Genomic DNA, 18,227 nt, shown 5'->3' with positions numbered 1-18,227 from the left:
AAACCTTAAACTGTTTTTATGGATATAGTATATATTTAATTTACTTTGCTATTTCATTTGATTGTTCTTAATTATTAATTAAAATGCAACCATCTCTAAAAATAGAAGGTTGTTTGCATACTATAAACTGATTCTAATTCCGAAAAGGTTGGATTAAAATTAAATTAAATGAGCAAGTATTCGATAGACACTTGTAGTCAAATCTAGACATAGAGTCATGATCATACAGAAGGAACCCATGAAAGATTCTTAAGTTTCCTATAGACACGAGCAAGGTAACTTAAGGTTTTACTCTCGTGAGAAGCAGGCCATTTTAGAACTCTTCTTTGCAGTAAAGTAGATACGATTTTGCTAAGGCATTATTGACAGTCAGGGTCGATTCTGAGTAATCCTGACCTTCTGAATCAACATCACTCTATCTTTATTTTATGTCATAGTATCTTTGCCACATTATTATTAGTTATTTACTTGATCGTTTACATAATATTCCCATAGTTATTTTCATAATTTCCATTACATTTCTACTATCGTTTTACTATATCATTTCCAAGTATTTATTAATTCCACATATTGCAGACATCACTATTCCTTCAACTGCCACTACATACTTACCATAGCTTTACATAGCATTAATTGCATTTTATTATAATAACTTGATCACTTTCGTGCATAAATCTGATCCTTGAGGGAATGATACTCACTCATCACTTTATTACTTGAATCGACGTGTATACTTGCACAAAATCGCATATCAATTTACACGCGACACTAGACTAAAAAATAAGTTAGATATACAATAATTTACATAAAATTAAATATTGATATCAATTATCAAGTTTTACTACTGGATTCATCCAACAACTCCATTAATGTATTTGAGGACGCTTCTCTAGTTCTTTAAGTGTTAGTCCATCACCCGTTGTGCTACTTCACCTTCTTTCACTTGTGTCATCTTTTAAACCTATTCTTTCTACCTGCACCGGTTACAGAAAATATTTCCCTTGATTCAAGGTAGTTAGGTTTAAAGATAGAAATTTTATTACATTCTCCCGCACTTTCCTCCTATTTTCCTCACTCTGTTGGTGACCACGTTAAAAATTTTTGTTTTACCATTGATCTTTATGGTTAACTCATTTGTTTTAGATCGAGGGTGGATCTTGACATAGCTAGGAATGGTCTACCTAATAGAGTGGGCATTTCACAGTCTTCCTCAAAGTTGAGGATCACAAAGTCTGCAGGGATTATGAATCTATGCACCTTGACTAACACATCCTCTAGTACTTTTTTAGGTTGTACTGATGACCTATTAGGTAACACTATATAGAAAAAGGCATTAGGCTTATACTTGCTCCTAAGTGACATAGAGCTTTGCTGAAATGAATATCCCTTATCTCTTTAGGTGTTGCGTGTGAATATGATGTGCAAATTGTGCAAGTATACACGTCGAATCAAGTAATAAAGTGATAAGTGAGTACCATTCCCATGAGGATTGGATTACTATTCTTTGTCTAAATTTTCAAAATTGAGTAGAAAAGATAAATGGATCAAATGATATTTTGAGAAATAACAATGCAATTAATACACTAAAAATGAAAGTAATAAAATGTACTATCGTAGACTGCAATTGCAACAAATTGAATAAAAGCACTAAGGATTCTAGCAAGATTAGAATATTGACTGTAAAGGCCGGGGTTACTAATGAATTAGTTATAACCCAGAAACAATGCCATGGAAAAAATATGGTAACCTACTGTTTGATTGGGTACTAACATGATCTATCTCAGTCGAAAGCAAGACCTAAACCTGCTCACTCCTAAGACACTATACATCTATAGGTTAAGAATTAGCGACCATGACTAAAGCACAATCCCCTAAATCATAGAAGGTAAATATTTATGTCTAGAGTTTACACGAGCTTTTCACTCAACGCTCTCTTATATCACTTAATTTTGGTCCAAGCAACCTAACTTTATCGATATTACGTTAGTTTTAGACTTATCAAGCATTTATCAATACCCTAATAAGCATATAAACAGAAATAAACATTCGATAAAGTAGTAAACTAAATCATATTCATCCATAAACATTCATCAGAGTTAAAACATCATCAAAAGTAATTCCCAGCTGTGCTAAGTTAGCTCATGACTGGGTTATGCAAATTCAAGTATTTTAATATCATCAACATCCCAAAATAACAGTTTATATCAACAGATTTATAAAAAATTACAGAGGAAGAAATATTGTTTCAGAAAATGAATTCCCCCAACTTTGCGTCTGGTGCGAGTCATCACCCAAGCTCCTAGTAGCTCAAATTATCTTCACTGTCACAAAGAGACCTCTGTCAAATCCCCGTATTTGCAATCAACCATACCTTAAGCTCTCATTAATGGTAGACCTCTCCTTGACCGTCAATCCCCCCTTTTCTTTTAAACTTTGGTCATCCTCTAGGGTAAAAGCCATCAGCCAATGATTTTTTTCCCTAATTTTGAGGTGGATATTTTCCATTACACGTGCATGTGGGGGGCCAACTGCTGAATGCTCTAATTGATAACTGGGTATTTGTCATTTTCTTTCTCAGCATTGCCATGGCAATCTCTCATAATGCCTCAACCGATCTCTATTCTTTGCTATCTTTCTTCCTCAAACCTGTCATAACCACCACAAAGCCTTTCCACTAACAGTTAAAAGTACAGATGCACTACAGTAATCAACATCCCAAGTCTTTACATGCAATGCTCGATTAACTAAATATAATCATGCAATTACCTAAAATGAAACTAATTTTACTTAAGTACAAGTAGTTAACTAAGTCTGAAAGTATGAATTGTAACTTTTTTCATGAGTTATCATACCTTCAAACCTAAATCATTGCTTGCCCTCAAGCAAATATGCATGAATGCATGAATGCATGAATGCAAAAATTTCTATTACACATAACCACCTTGTATTGCCAGTCTATTCAAAGAAAAAATTATACATTATTCTTCTATGTCTAAAAACTTGTTCAAGTTTAAAAGGTTTGCTTAGGGAAGGTAGTGCCGAGAATCTCACCCTAAAAACAAAATTCCTACGTGGTCATGTATGCATTTTGGCTATAGTTAGTATCTCCTAATTTACTTAGCTCGTCTTTTATCTAAACTAAGTTTTTTTAAAGTAGTAATAACAACTTAACTCGTCACACAATTCTTTGACTCGACAATCACAATGGAGCATACACTAAAATATCGAGTACTCAATCATGTCACGATTTGAATGGAATTCACTCATGAAGCTAAGTCTTTTAACTTAGAAGATGGATGGAGCAAACAACTATTTCCTTAGCTACTCAGCTTGTTACTATAGTGGAGTGCCCCTAATTGTCTTTTTTCTTTATTATACACTCTTGCTTAAGCTCGCTTTTCTAGCCAACAACACGATGGAGCAAACGAAGTGTTACTAACCTATTTGATAACTCTAAGCATTGGAATGTCTACTGGTAATTCTATAAGTAAATTCCCTTACCATATTCACTTAATCAAATATGTTGAGTACATAGTATCATATAATCAACAACATACTTGGATGAGCTTATCACAATATAAGTTTTTTTTTAACTTATGATCATCTCTTTTCATACTTTCTAAAATATAGATTTTTTTTCATTCCGACTATCTATCTTCAAACTCATAAGTGCACCGAATTTATTCTCTTAGCTGAGGACATGCTTAGTTACATATAACTCAAATCACATCTCGATAATTCAATTCACTTTAATAAAACAACTGTATTGATTTCAACTATCAAACGCTAACATATCAAGATACTATTTTCTTCATGCTGAGGATACAACTCAAACACACAATCTTTCAACATTCTTTTAGCATGCAAACCAAAGATCCTTTAACCGTATTAGTTTAAGAAAATAGATATTTTGATTGAACTCAATAACTTTAATCAAATTTACCTGAGGAAAAATTCAATCATATAAATTTAAGTTTATGCTTTCATTATTTATACCTTTCTAAATTTCATTTCTTTATAAACACATTTCAATTACCTTAATATAAATTTTCAGCATTATTGAAAGCAGCTCAGTTAAAAGTCATCTCTGTCTTAACAGAACAATTTCCTTAGAGCTAGAAGGTATTACACTATCACGAGTAATAATATGACATATATAACTAAACCCACATACGCTATGTTAGTCCGAGAGCTGACTAAATCATAGCTCTGATACCACTAAATGTAACACCCCAAACCTGGCCTAAACATTAGGGCCGAATCTGTTGATGTCACATTGTAACTCCCCTTACCCGTATTCTACGCTGGAATAGGGTACGAGGCATTACCAGGATAAATACACTTATAAACATATTAAACCGAGTTATAAAATTTCATCCAAATTAAAAACTTTCAAATTATTATCTTCGAGTCGCTAATTAGGGTTTATGAGGCCCAATACATACCTATTCATATGCTCAATATATTCGTTAAATCAATCCAATATTGAAGAATCCACTTTAAGTTAGAATCAATATTAATCACAATCATAAATCTTTTCATGCTATTTTCATATATCACTAACTGAACTTTGAATGTCAATTTACGAATATGTAATTCACTAACACATTCTGGTATACACAATGTTTAATTGATGAAATCATTTAATTGAGCTAAATTTTATATTCACTCCGAATTTTCTTCTATATCCATAAATGCTTTCACTTACCATTTACCTAACCAATTTCTCGAACCAAGCTATCACACAACAATAATACATCACCTGTGCTTCATGAATTCAATGTTCGAATCTCATCACCATCAAATCCATGTCATTCGAATACTTAAAGTTTATTCAAGCATATATTATTACGTTTCATATACCAAGCATATGTCAAAATTACGAATACGTAATCAATTCATTTGTCATTTATTTGACTAGCCAATTAATCTCAAAATTCATAACATTCCATTACTTAAATATGCCGTAAAACACTCCTTTAACATAAACTAGCACCATGGCCGAATTTTCAATATGCTATTTATTCCCCTTTTTTCGAATCATATAGCAAAATATTACAAATATGTATATATTTGAATACTATAATTCTGCATCAACTTACCAACATGAGTCACTCATGACATCATTTCATGCCAAATATACCACACGCATATGCTATGAAACTTTATTTTCTCTCATGAGCTTACCATGACCAGTGATGCACCAATATAAGCATCACTCCTATTTCAACATTTATCGATTATAATCAGACATTTAACCAATTATATACAATTCATTCATATACTTTATTGTCCTCCTCCTCCTCTCCATCCCACATCCTTTATGTATATAACATGATTAAATAGCATTATACATAATTTCACTATTCACTTTATTTAAATTCAAAGCGATCTAGTCAAGTTACAGTCACTAAATTATTTTTATCCGAAGCTACAGAGCTTTAAATTAAGTTTTGTTAATTTTACCTAAAAATAGACTCACATATCTTGTTACCATAAAATTTTAAGAATTTTTGGCTTAGCCAATTAGTACATTTTATTCTTTAAAGTCACCCCTATTTCACTACTCAACATCTCTGACCTCTCTTCAATAAAAATGAATTATCTCATTGTACAGAATTCAGACGATATTTATGTTTATTTCTTTTGAAAATAGACTCATTAAGTATTCTAAGAATATAAATTATAACTCATAATTATTTTTTTAAAATTTGTAATTATTTTCCAAAGTTAGAACAGGGGATTCCGAAATCAATCCGACCCTTCCTGAATAAAATTCAAATATTTCAAAATATATAACTCTTTTGCTTGATTTGTTTCTTTTATGTAAAAATAGACTCATTAATATTTCATTTCATATCTTATTAACTCTATAATTAAATTTCTACCATTTTTGGTGATTTTTTAAATTCACACTATTGTTACTGTCCAAAACTGTTTTGTTGCTAATTTTACTTTTTCATAATTTCAGTTTTTCACTTTCAATCATTATTCAATTCAATTCCACACATATATTCATCATTCAATCACAACTAATTATTACATGATCTCATTTATTTTCACTTAGTCAATTTCCTGATGAACACTGCAGAATAGTAACAGATACACGGTAGATTCAGCATACAACAACCACCTTTTGTAATCAATTATATCCAGTGAGATCAGCACATAGCAACCACCTTATAATTAATGATACCAGTTCACATAGTAGCCTGCACATAGTACTACACATGTGACCATCACTATCCGATACACGTAGTAGCCTGCACATAGTACTACACACGTGATCGAACCTATCCGGTACGCATAGTAGCCTGCACATAGTACTACACATGCGACCTATCATTCTAGTACACGTAGTAGCCTGCACATAGTACTACACACGTGACCATCACTTTCACTTTCGCATAGTGGCCTACACACAGTCCATACCACACATGTGGTCATTTCTGTCACTTCATTCGTATCCCTTTTTATTCCGAATGTTCAATCGGGAAATTTCTCACTTTTTCTCATTTTTTAGTTTTTCACAAATCAAAGTCAATTCCTTGTCTTTCTTGACTTATAATAACACATTTAACTTATTTAACACTCACATTATTCAATCCAATCCAAAAATCACATTTTTGCAAAATTACATTTCTGCCCCTAAAGTTTCACAAAATTATGATTTTGCCCCTAGGCTCAGAAATTAAACTTTATTCCTTTTTCTTATGTTTTATGACATGCTGAACATTTTTCCCTTCTATGGAAACATCAAATTCTCACTCTAACACTTACTTATGAACATTAGATATTTTTACCGATTATGTCAATTTACTCGTTTTCACTTAAAATCGGCTAGCAAAAGTTATTTAACATAATTTTAAACTTCATATTCTACCATAAAACATTAGAATAAACATATTTCACCTATGGGTATTTTTCCAAATATGAAACCTAGATTAAATTATTGCTAGAATAAGCTAAATCAAGTTACCGGGACTCAAAAAATGTAAAGAACGTTAAAAACGGGGCTTGGAATCACTTACTATGGAGCTTGGAAGCTTGAAAACCCTAAATATGGCTTCCCCATTTCTGATTTCGTTCACCATGGAGAAGATGGAAAATTTTTTGGCTATTTTGGCCTTTTTAATTCTTTTAATTATTAAATGATAAAAATGCCCCCAACTTAAATATTTCCTATTTCACTTATTTCTTGTCCATTTTTGTCCAAAAAGTTAACCAATGGTCTAATTACCATTTAAGGACCTCGAATTTAAAATTTCATAATAATTGGACACCTCTAACATGTAGAACTCAACTTTTGCACTTTTTACAATTTAGTCCTTTTGACTAAATTGAGTGCCCAAACGTCAAAATTTTCTAACGAAATTTTCATGAAATCATTTCGTGAAATCGTAGACCATAAAAATATAATGAAAATAAAAATTTTTTTCTCGTTGAATTTGTGGTCTCAAAACTACTATTCTGACTAGCCCAAAATTCGGGCCATTACACCTCCCTTATTTGGTGTGACGTCCTCATTTCCATTTAAAGGTAGTTGAGTTATTCTGCAAATAGCAGCAATGAGGAAGGGAAATTAAGACTGCCGACATTCTTCTCTATACATCAATGCACTTCATGGAAAATGACCCGACCTATGTTGATTTTTCGACCCACAATGATTGAATGCAACAATAGCATTCATTCTTTTGATACTGTGGTGTTGTGAGTGGACGAAATTAGTCAAATTTTGAGGAAGTAGTACCAAAATTTACATATGGATTAGGGAATCCCTTTCAATTGTATGGCATTCTTTGCTAAAGATAATCCATCGAGTGCCTACAACACACAAATCTTTTAATACCTGATTTAAGCCGTCAACAGTGATGGTTTTGGTGAATCGAATATGTTTATCTTGAATATCAATTAACCCAAATTGGGAATTAATGCGGTCTTCACCAAATAAGACTAAGGTTCCACAAACATAAATAAAAGTATTGTTAAGAGAAGTGATGTGTGCATAGAACTTGCGGATGACTTTCCCTAAAACATCATCCGGATGTTAGCAGAAATTTGCCATCTATGCTTCTCAAAAATGGAGGAAACTGACTCATCATATCCTATATAAGGCTCATCTTTGAATAGAAAACCTTGTTCGAAGCAAAATGGTCGCTTGGAGATGTTAATGTTGAACTTCATAGTAGCAGTTCTGTTGAATAAGGTTTTAGGTTGGGTAGCACCTGTTTGTGAAGATTTAGCACCTTTAGAAGTGGTTTTTACTCTTTCCATTGAAGAATGTTGACAAATCCTTGAGAGTTTGATCTAGGTTAGACGGGAAAATAACACTACTTAAGAGAAGTTAAAGGAAGTTGAAAGTGTAAGAGGAGAGGCCATGGAGGTTTAGGAAAAAGAAATGGTAAACGTGAAGGGATTGTAGAAAATGAAAGAGGTGTGGGTAGCTGAAGAGAAGTAAATAGGGGTAATGGTGTTGACGGTTAAGACTTGCAGAGTAAGTTTTGTGAAATAAAAGATGAAAAATAAAAATGTTTTGGAGGGACCCCTAGAATGACCTAGCCCTAATACAACATGTTTGGCATTTTCTTCGTGGGCTACCTAATCAGCATAATTGGCCCAGCTATCCAAAATCTCTTCCTTAAATCGTTCTTTCTTGTCAACCCTTATTTTCTCTTACTTCAATATCCAATAACCCAGTTTGTTGAGGCATAATTCTCTTTGGAAATGTTGGAGCAAACACCCTTTGGTACTACATCTAACAAGCTTTCACCTTCATTCTTTCCTTGTAATTCTTGCAAAAACTGTACATTAATAAAAAAATAACCAGAAATGAAAATAACGTTAATTAATTAAAGAGAAAAACTATAAAAAATGAAATTAAAGTAAAGCAACTAAAGAAAATAAAGATAGAAAAGATTTTGAGCTCAAACATCTCGAAGGTTAACGAATTCTTTGTCTCGATCCACATGAGCACCTAGTAGTGCTTTAAATGTTAAAAATAACTCTAAAAATTACCCCAGTCTTGGTATCCTTGATGTCCACTATGCCATGAGGATAGGCCTTGATCACATTAAAAGGCCCTAACCATCACGATTTTAACTTGCTAGGGAACAATTTCAATTCTTGAGTTAAATAGCAACACTTGTTGCCCCTGTTCAAATTGCCTTGGCATGATCCTCTTTTTGTGCCATCGCTTGGTCTTTTCCTTATAGAGATTAGCGTTCTCATAAGCTTGGGCTCTAAGCTCTTCCATTTCATTCAACTCAAATAGTTTTTTTAATGTCTGGCGGCTATCCAATCCATATTTATCTTTCTAACGGCCCAAAATGCTTTGTGCTCTAACTCAACAGACAGGTGACATGGCTTACCTTAAACAAGCTTACAAGGTAACATTCCTAATGATGTTTTGAAGGCAGTACGATAAGCCCCCAAGGCTTCTTCTAATATCAATGACCAATCTTTTCGAGTTAGTTTCACCACCTTTTCTAGAATCTGCTTAATCTCCCTATTAGAAATCTCAACTTGTCCATTTGTTTGTGGGTGATATACTGTGGCAAGTTTTTGCTTCACCCCATACCTGTGCAAAACATTAGCGATGAGTTTACAATCAAAATGAGACCCCTCATCACTGATGATGGCTCGAGGTATACCGAATCTTGTGAGGATTTTCTTGTGTAAGAATTTCATCACTGACTTGGCATCATTGGTAGGAAGGGCTACAACTTCTACCCACTTGAAAATGTAGTCGATTGCCACAAGTATGTATTGGTTGCCAAATGAGGGTGGAAATGGACCTAAAAATTTCATTCCCCATACATCAAACAACTCAACCTCTAGAATTTTTTGCAATGACATTTCATGTCTTCTTGAAACATTACCAGTTCGTTAACATCGATCACATGTTTTATAAAAGCTATGGGCATCCTTGAATAAACGTGGCTAATAAAATCTGGACTAAAGTACTTTGGCAGCAGTTCTCATTCCTCCAAAGTGTCTTTCATAAGGGGTTAAATGGCAATGTTGTAAAATGTTGTGTATTTCATCATTAGGGACACACTTCCTAATTATCTAATAAGCAGATTGCTTGAATAGGAAGGGTTCATCCCAGTAATAATATCTTGCATCATGAAAGAATTTCCTTTTTGTTTGGCTTTTAAGATCAAGTGGTAACAGATTGCTTACTAAGAAGTTCATTATATTGGCATACCAATGTAATGCCATGGTAGCTAAAAGTTGCTCATCTGGGAAGTCTTCCTTAATAAGCTTGACATTGCCATCCTCATTTCTAGCTTCTAACCTGGATAGATGATCTGTTACTTGATTGTTTGTTCCTTTTTCGTCTCGAATTTCTAAATCGAATTCTTGTAGCAAAAGAATCCACCTGATCAGTCTCAGCTTTGCGTCTTTCTTGGATACTAAGTACTTAATTGCAGAGTGATTGATATACACTATGCACCTAATGCCTATTAGATATGATCTAAACTTATCAAATGCAAACACAACAACCAATAATTTCTTCTCAGTGGTAGTGTAATTTAGTTGTGCTTCTGTTAGAGTGCGGCTGGGATAGTAAATAGTGTGAAAAATCTTACCTATTCGTTGCCCAAGTACTGCTCCAATAGCAAAAGCACTCGTGTCGGACATGAGCTCAAATGGCAGTGACCAATATGGGGCCACTACTATTGGAGCAACCACCAGTCGCTTCTTCAGCTCCTCGAACGTAGACAAGCAAGCATCATAAAAAATGAAAGGTTTATTTTGTTCTAACAAGGTACACAAGGTTTTAGAGATCTTATAAAAGTCTTTGATAAATATCCTATAGAATCCAGCATGCCCTAAGAATCTCCTAATTCCATTAACACTCGTTGGAGGTGGCAGCTTCTCAATGTCTTTGATTTTTGCCTTGTCAACTTCAATTCCTTTATGGGAGACCTTATGTCTTAGGACAATGCCTTCTCTTACCATGAAATGGCACTTCTCCCAGTTTAAAACGAGGTTAGTCTCCTTACAGCGTTGAAGTATGAAATCTAAGTTCTGCAAACAACTTTCAAAGTCATTCCCAAATACAGAGAAATCATCCACAAACACTTCGAGAAACTTCTCAACCATATTTGAGAATACTGACACCATGCACCATTCGAATGTTGTCGGTGCACTACACAAACCAAAAGGCATTCTTTTGAAGGAAAATGTACCATATAGACAGGTGAATATTGGTTTTCTTGATCCTATAGGGCGATTACAATCCAATTGTACCCAGAATATCCATCTAAGATGTAATAGAAATCCTTACCAGCTAATCGATCTCACATTTGATCAATGAAGGGCAGTGGAAAATGGTCTTTCCATGTTGCTTTGTTGAGCTTGCGATAGTCCATACATACTCGCCATCACGTGACAGTTCGTGTAGGTATAAGCTTATTATTATCATTACTGACCATGATGACACCTCCCTTCTTTGGCACACATTGGACTAGACTCACCCAAGAGCTGTCTAAGATTGGGTAGATAATGATAGCATCCAACCATTTGGTTATCTCCTTTTTCACCACCTCCTTCATAATGGGGTTCAACCTCCTTTGTTGCTCAATAGAATTGCCATGGCAATTTTTCAGCAAAATTCTGTGCATGCAGATTGCGGGGCTGATTCCTTTAATATTTGTGATTGTCCATCCTAATGCTTTTTTGAATTTCCTAAGTACATCTAACAATTGAACCTCTTACTCATAAGTCAACTCAGTTTATACAACCATATGCAATGTGTTATCCTTCCCCAAATAAGCGTACTTTAACTGTGCAGGTGGAGGTTTCAACTCTAACATGAGTGGTTCTTCTATGGACAGTTTAGTAGGGTTGAAGGTTCAAGCAGATAAATCTAATGTGTCAAACCTCTTTCTAGGTCTATCGACAATTAGTTTGGATGTCAGCAACTGGTTGTGGTGTCTTAATGTCCCTTCATAATCAATATGACTTGAACCTAATTCACTATTTTCTTTGTCATCATGTTTTTTTTAAAATTCCTCTTCCACAATAGTGTTTAACAATATGACAACATTACACTCTTCTATATCATCAACATATTTTAGAGCCTGGAAAACATTAAAAGTGATTTGTTGAAAGTTCACCCATATAGTTAACTCACCCATTTGGACATCAATCATAGTCCTACCTATTACAAGAAAAGGTCTACAAAATAATAGGCACATCTTTGTCAGCTTCACAGTCTAATACAATGAAATCAGCAGGGAAAATAAATTTATCTACCCTTACCAAGACATCTTTGATTTTACCTTTTGGGTGTGCATATGATCGATCTGCCAATTGCAAGGTCAAGTGGTAGGTCTTGCTTCACCAATTCCCAGCTTTTTGAACATAGACAAGGGCATAAGGTTTATGCTCGCTCCTAAATTGCACAGGGCCTTCCCAACATATTGGTTACCAATTGAGCAAGGTATTGTGAAGCTTCCTAGGTCCTTCAACTTTGGAGGCAATTTATTTGTCAGCATAGTAGTGCACCCTTTAGTGAGTGCGGTTGTTTCAAATTCTCTCAATCGTCTCTTCCTTGAAAGTATGTCTTTCATAAATATAACATAGTTGGGAATTTGCTCCAAAGCTTCCACCAAAGGTATATTGATGTGAATTTGCTTAAGGACATCCAAGAATCACCTGAATTGTTGGTCTTGTTCATGATTCTGAAATCGTTGGGGAAATGGTAGGGGTGGGCGAACTTCAGGTTGCAGTGATTGTTTTGCCCAAATATTGTGTTCAACAGTGCTATCAAAGTTTGCTTTAGCATCACTTGGTCCAGTTTTCTCATTTGTGGTGCTCTTCTTGTGTTGTTCAAGAATTTTGCTTTGATCAGATTCTAAATTCGATGTTTCAGCAACAACACTCTTGAAAAATCTATCTAGCTGTGTGCCACTTCTAAGAGTGATTGCTTTACAATGTTCTTTCCTATGTGGTCTTGCATTCACAGTATCACTAGGCAAAGTTTCTTGTGTTCTTGAGTTCAAAGCATTAGCTATTTGTCCTACTTGGTTCTCTAAAGCTCATAAAGATGACACTTGGCTCTGGATCATAGCATTGTTCTTGGCCATATACTCTTTCAATAGAGATTGAAATATAATAATTTAACATAAATTAAAATAGAAAAATTATTGATTGATGTATAAGAAGATTTTTTTATTTTTATGTGTGATTTAAAATGCATGTTTGGGGTTTATGATTACCCTTCTTGATAATTTTGTGTTTAAAATTTAAATTTACATTTTCTTATTGAATATACAATTTATCTTACCATTACACAAACACTTATGGATGTATTTTGACAACTATATTTTCATTCTTTTTTTCTTCTTATTAATAAACCCTGGCTCCTAACACCCTTATTCACTATGCTCATTGACATGACCATCAATTGATTGTTTCAAAGGATTGGCGTTGGGGAGAAAAATTCGGCTTGCTAAGTTTCCTTGAGACCGCTCGTTGGCCTTACATCAGCCCAACAACGATTGAAAAATTTGTATACACTAATTTTTCTCTCATTACCGCAAAACCTGAAACATTTGACACCAATTTCTCCATAAAATTCTCTCTTCCTCAATTACTTTCCTCTTCATCTGCCTTTCCCTAACGCCTACATTATCTCTAGAAACTAATTAACATCTGAATTCCCTTAGAAATTTTGCCCAGGCCGCAAACAAGCATTATTTTCAATCTCTCGAAACAACATGGCCTTCCCTAATCTTGTCCTCCTTTTCAAACTATTTTCGTTCCTCTTACTCTTTCGCTCAACACAATCAAAGCTATCCGCCGATTACTACAACAAAACATGCCCTAAGTTTCAGAACATAATGCAAACAATCCTAGCAGAAAAGCAACTCAGTGCCCCAACAACCGCCGCAGCCACCCTCCGTGTCTTCTTCCATGACTGTTTTGTTAATGGCTGCGATTCCTCCATGCTTATTGCCTCCAACGGCTTCAACAAATCGGAGCGCGACGCTAACGTTAATCTGTCAGTTGCTGGAGATGCCTTCGACCTTATTACTCGTGTCAAGACTGCTCTTGAGCTTGAATGCCCTGGCGTTGTTTCCTGCTCAGACATTCTCGCCGTTTCAGCTAGAGACCTTGTTGTAATGGTAGGAGGTCCGTTCTATGAAGTACTTTTGGGGAGAAAAGACAGCAGGGAATCTAATCCCTCGATAGTTGATAAAAACCTTCCGAAAGCTTTAACACCCATGAATGAGTTGCTTTCTCTCTTCTCTTCCAAAGGGTTCTCAGCAGAAGAAATGGTTGCTCTTGTGGGTGCACATACCATTGGTTTCTCTCACTGTAAAGAGTTCGCCAATCGTATATTCAACTTCAGCAAGACTTCTGAGTTTGACCCAGCCTATAATCCTGTTTTCGCACAGGGGTTAAGGAAACTTTGCGCTAATTATACCAAATCTCCAGCAATGTCAGCTTTCAACGATGTGTATACTCCAGGGAAGTTTGATAACATGTATTACAAGAATTTACAAAAAGGATTAGGGTTGTTGTCATCTGACCAGGCGATGGTGACTGACAATAGGACTAAGCCATTTGTGGACCGGTTTGCTGCAAACGAGACTGCGTTTTTTGATATGTTCGCTCGTTCGATGGAGAAGTTAAGCGTTTATAAAGTCAAGGAAAATAATGATGGGGATGTAAGACGAAGATGCGATCAGTTTAATACACTTCAGGTTTGATGAGAGATATAAGTTGCGCACATAGATAATGAAACAAGATTTTGTTTTTTCTTTGTTCATACAACATGATTTATGTAGTCCAAAAATATTGCATTTTAATCTTTTAAGAAAGTATTTTTCAAAAAATAAAAATAAAAAATCTTGTAATAAAGTGTGAGCATTGCCATGCTTATATTCTTAGGTATTTTTTTGTCAACATTCTCAACATGTTTTCTAGTTTCAAAGTCGGTCATCTCCCTATCTAAAGTAAACAACTGAAAATTCACATTTCGAAAATTTCAGTAATTATAAGGAAACCAAATTTCTTAACGATCACCCCCAGTGCAAGCTCTTTTCTCTGCAAAAAACTCAAAAGGTCAAGAACAAGATGATCAAACATCAAAGCAATCACACCACAATGCATTAACGTTTTGCCTCTCCTTTTTTTTTTTTTTTCTCTTTCTTATTGACTCTATAAAATGTTAGAATATCATATTTCACTATAGTCTTTGCCTTCATGCTTAGAAATCGTATCAAAATTTGATTCTAGATATGTCGAGCTAGCATTGTTTAGCTTTCGAGCATATTTCCAACATTTATGATTTCCCCAAGCAAAATTGATAGCTCTATTATGTTACTTTCTTAAATCATGATTAATACTTACAAGTACATGGTACCAAGCAATCGATTAACTAAATCCATTTAAGTATGTGCATTAGGAGAAGTAAAAGAAGAACATTATTTGGTACAAATTATAGTTTCTCTTAGTAAAAAAACATGTTTTGGATTTTTTTTATTCTATTAAAGTTTTTTACGGTTTTTTTTTCGGTTAATAAACAATAATGGTTTGTTTGTTTCACTCCGAAAAATGATTTTTGGAAAAGACTTATATTCGTGGAAAAGTTAATATTTTGGTGTTTGGATGAATCTGTATAAAATATTTTTTGTTAGTTGACTGATTTCTTAAAAATATTTCATAAAAGTTATTTTCAATGAAACAAACATACATTTGAGATTTTCTTATATTTCCATTGTTTAATTGAGTTTATTTTATATTTATAAATTTATATTTTACATTGCTTTTGCATATATTAAAAATATTTTGTTAAATTCATGTTGATTACAACATCATTTTTTAGTTACATGACTACCAATTGAGTATTTTTTATTTAAAAATATGACATGAACAAAATTGATAAAAAAAGTTTAACAATGTCAACAATTGGACTTGATATTCAAATTTGAAAAGTACAGTGACTAAATTGCAAATTTGTGAAGAGTACATAGACTTATGACATATTTTAACCTTTTACCACAAAACATTAATTATTAATATATTTATATTTGTAATAAATATTTATTATTAAAATATTAATATTGAATAATTTCAATAATATATGAAGAATATTATTTTAAATTTTATTATTAAAATAAAATTAAAATTAAGAAATTATATTAATTATTTATTATATGACTAAATATAAAAAATTAAATATGTATGTTTAATAATATTGAAAAATATAATATTTTATATTGATATTTTAAATATTTTAAATATTTTTAAAAATAAAAATTATATTTATTATTAATATAATAATATTTAATTTAATTTAATTTTTATATAAAAATAAAATTTCCTATAGAGAAGCTCTTTTTCAAAAAATGAGTTATTTTAATGTAAGTCATTTTCCGTTGACTAAATTGTTTTCTTTGAAGTAAACATAGTAAAATATATAAAACATTGGAAAATGTATAAAACATTTTCCGTAAAACCTTTTACATATAAACAAACAGACTAAACGTTATGACTAAATTTCAGAAACTACATCAATTTCGTAGAAATGATTCGAGAGACAATATGTTTTAAAACATTTTTCACAAAAGCATTATTTATCTTTGATAGAAATTTCAAAATTGAAAATAATTAATAAAACATGTTCAATCTAAGTAAGTTTTTGCAAATAGATCATGTTGTTTCTGTCGAAACCATTTTTTTGTAAAAGAGGCCGACTTTGATTTTGAAAATAAAACGAATACGAGAGTCGCCACCTATCCTTTTTTATGAGGTGATCGTGTCACATCGTAATTTAGTTGTTTTAATAAAATATTTCGATTTATCAAAACAATGATTTTGGTTTATGAAATTTTAAGAAATTGGGTTCGAGAGTCGGTTACGCATGAGGAAGGGTTAGCACCCTCGATGCGCCAAAAATTGATACCGGGTTGATTACTTAATGTCTTAATGTCGAAAGCTAAAAATTTGAAGGGAAATTTAAAATACGATCCTCTTTTTATTAAAAAACGCTTGAATAAATCGAAAAGAGAATTAAAGACCCACTCGTCTCGAGGTAACGAAATGTCACGTCCCATAAGTTAGGACACGATATTTGGAACCTTAGAGAACCAGCTTGTCTTTAATTTTTATTGAAAATTCGTACATTTTCAAATTTAAAAGGATATTTTTCTATTTAGGTTTAACAAGAAAACTGAAACCCCGTAAGTTAGGGTACAATTTCTCGAATCTCCAAAACGCAAAATATGGCCTTATTTTAAAACTTTTCCCCTTTTTAAATAATTGCGGGCACGATACTTGAACGAGGTGCATTTCTTTTATTTGTGTCAAAATAGAGCGGTTTATTATAGGTATAAACAATTTGAAGGCAAATTTCGAAGTGATGAAGTGAAATTGAACGATAATATAAAACATAAAATAACAACTTATGAATAAAATGTCACGTTAGTGAGTGTCAAAAATATGAAAACAAATAAACAAGTTATAGTACACATAATGATAATAAATACATGACACGCATCATTTCAAAATACCAATATCAATAATCGAAGTAGTCAAAACGAAATAACATAGAAAATGATTTCAGGTGAATAATAGTATAACATGAATATTTTATGAGAACAATTCAAAATAAATGATAAAAGACTTCAAATAAAAAATACATAAGAAAACTTAAAATGAATAATAATAAAATAGTTTAAAATAAATAAATAATATATAACAAATAAACGTTTTTTTTCTTTATTAAAAATAATATATGAGAATTTTAAAAGATAATATATAATTGTTTAAAATAAATAATATAATAAAAATAAACGTTAGGTAAAACAGTTTATGATAAATAATAATATATATAAAACTTAAAATAAATAATAAAAGAGCCTTTTTTTAAAAAAGGGAAATAAATAAATTAAATAGACTAAGGACGAGATTCAAATTGAATTAAAATTTGGGGGTTTAAATTGTAAATAAATAAAAGAGTCACTAGGGACCAAAATAGAACGCGCTGAAAAAGGCGAGGACCAGATGGGAAATTATTCCCAGTCCTTTAAACGGCGTCGTTCTTTAGGATTAAAATGGAAAAGCAAATAAAATTAACAGGTAAATTTAAAGAAATAAAAAAATGAATTGTAAACTAATTAAAAAGCGGAAGGGCTGAAAGTGTAATTTTCCCTTCCGCTAAAAAAACACGCGGATCCCATCAGTGCAGGTTGGGTCTTCGGGTTTTT

The 18,227-nt window shown here is 32.8% G+C and overlaps 2 protein-coding genes across 2 annotated transcripts; one reads left to right on the top strand and one right to left on the bottom strand.

The window, feature by feature from the left end:
• Positions 1 to 12,329: 12,329 nt before the first annotated feature.
• LOC107921486 (uncharacterized) lies at positions 12,330 to 13,584 on the bottom strand. The gene is made up of 3 exons (XM_016851334.1): positions 13,557 to 13,584; positions 12,667 to 13,042; positions 12,330 to 12,561 (listed from the first exon to the last, which is right to left on the bottom strand). Exons 1-3 carry the CDS (start codon positions 13,582 to 13,584, stop codon positions 12,330 to 12,332), a joined length of 636 nt encoding a protein of 211 aa, XP_016706823.1.
• A 55-nt stretch (positions 13,585 to 13,639) lies between these two features.
• LOC107921914 (peroxidase 31) lies at positions 13,640 to 14,873 on the top strand. The gene has a single exon (XM_016851724.2). The coding sequence runs from the start codon at positions 13,731 to 13,733 to the stop codon at positions 14,724 to 14,726; it is 996 nt and encodes a 331-aa protein (XP_016707213.1). The 5' UTR covers positions 13,640 to 13,730; the 3' UTR covers positions 14,727 to 14,873.
• The last annotated feature ends 3,354 nt before the right edge of the window (positions 14,874 to 18,227 follow it).

Source organism: Gossypium hirsutum, chromosome D01 (genome assembly GCF_007990345.1).
Source record: "Gossypium hirsutum isolate 1008001.06 chromosome D01, Gossypium_hirsutum_v2.1, whole genome shotgun sequence".
Lineage (NCBI taxonomy): Eukaryota > Viridiplantae > Streptophyta > Magnoliopsida > Malvales > Malvaceae > Gossypium > Gossypium hirsutum.
This window is presented reverse-complemented; position numbering and strand designations above follow the sequence as displayed.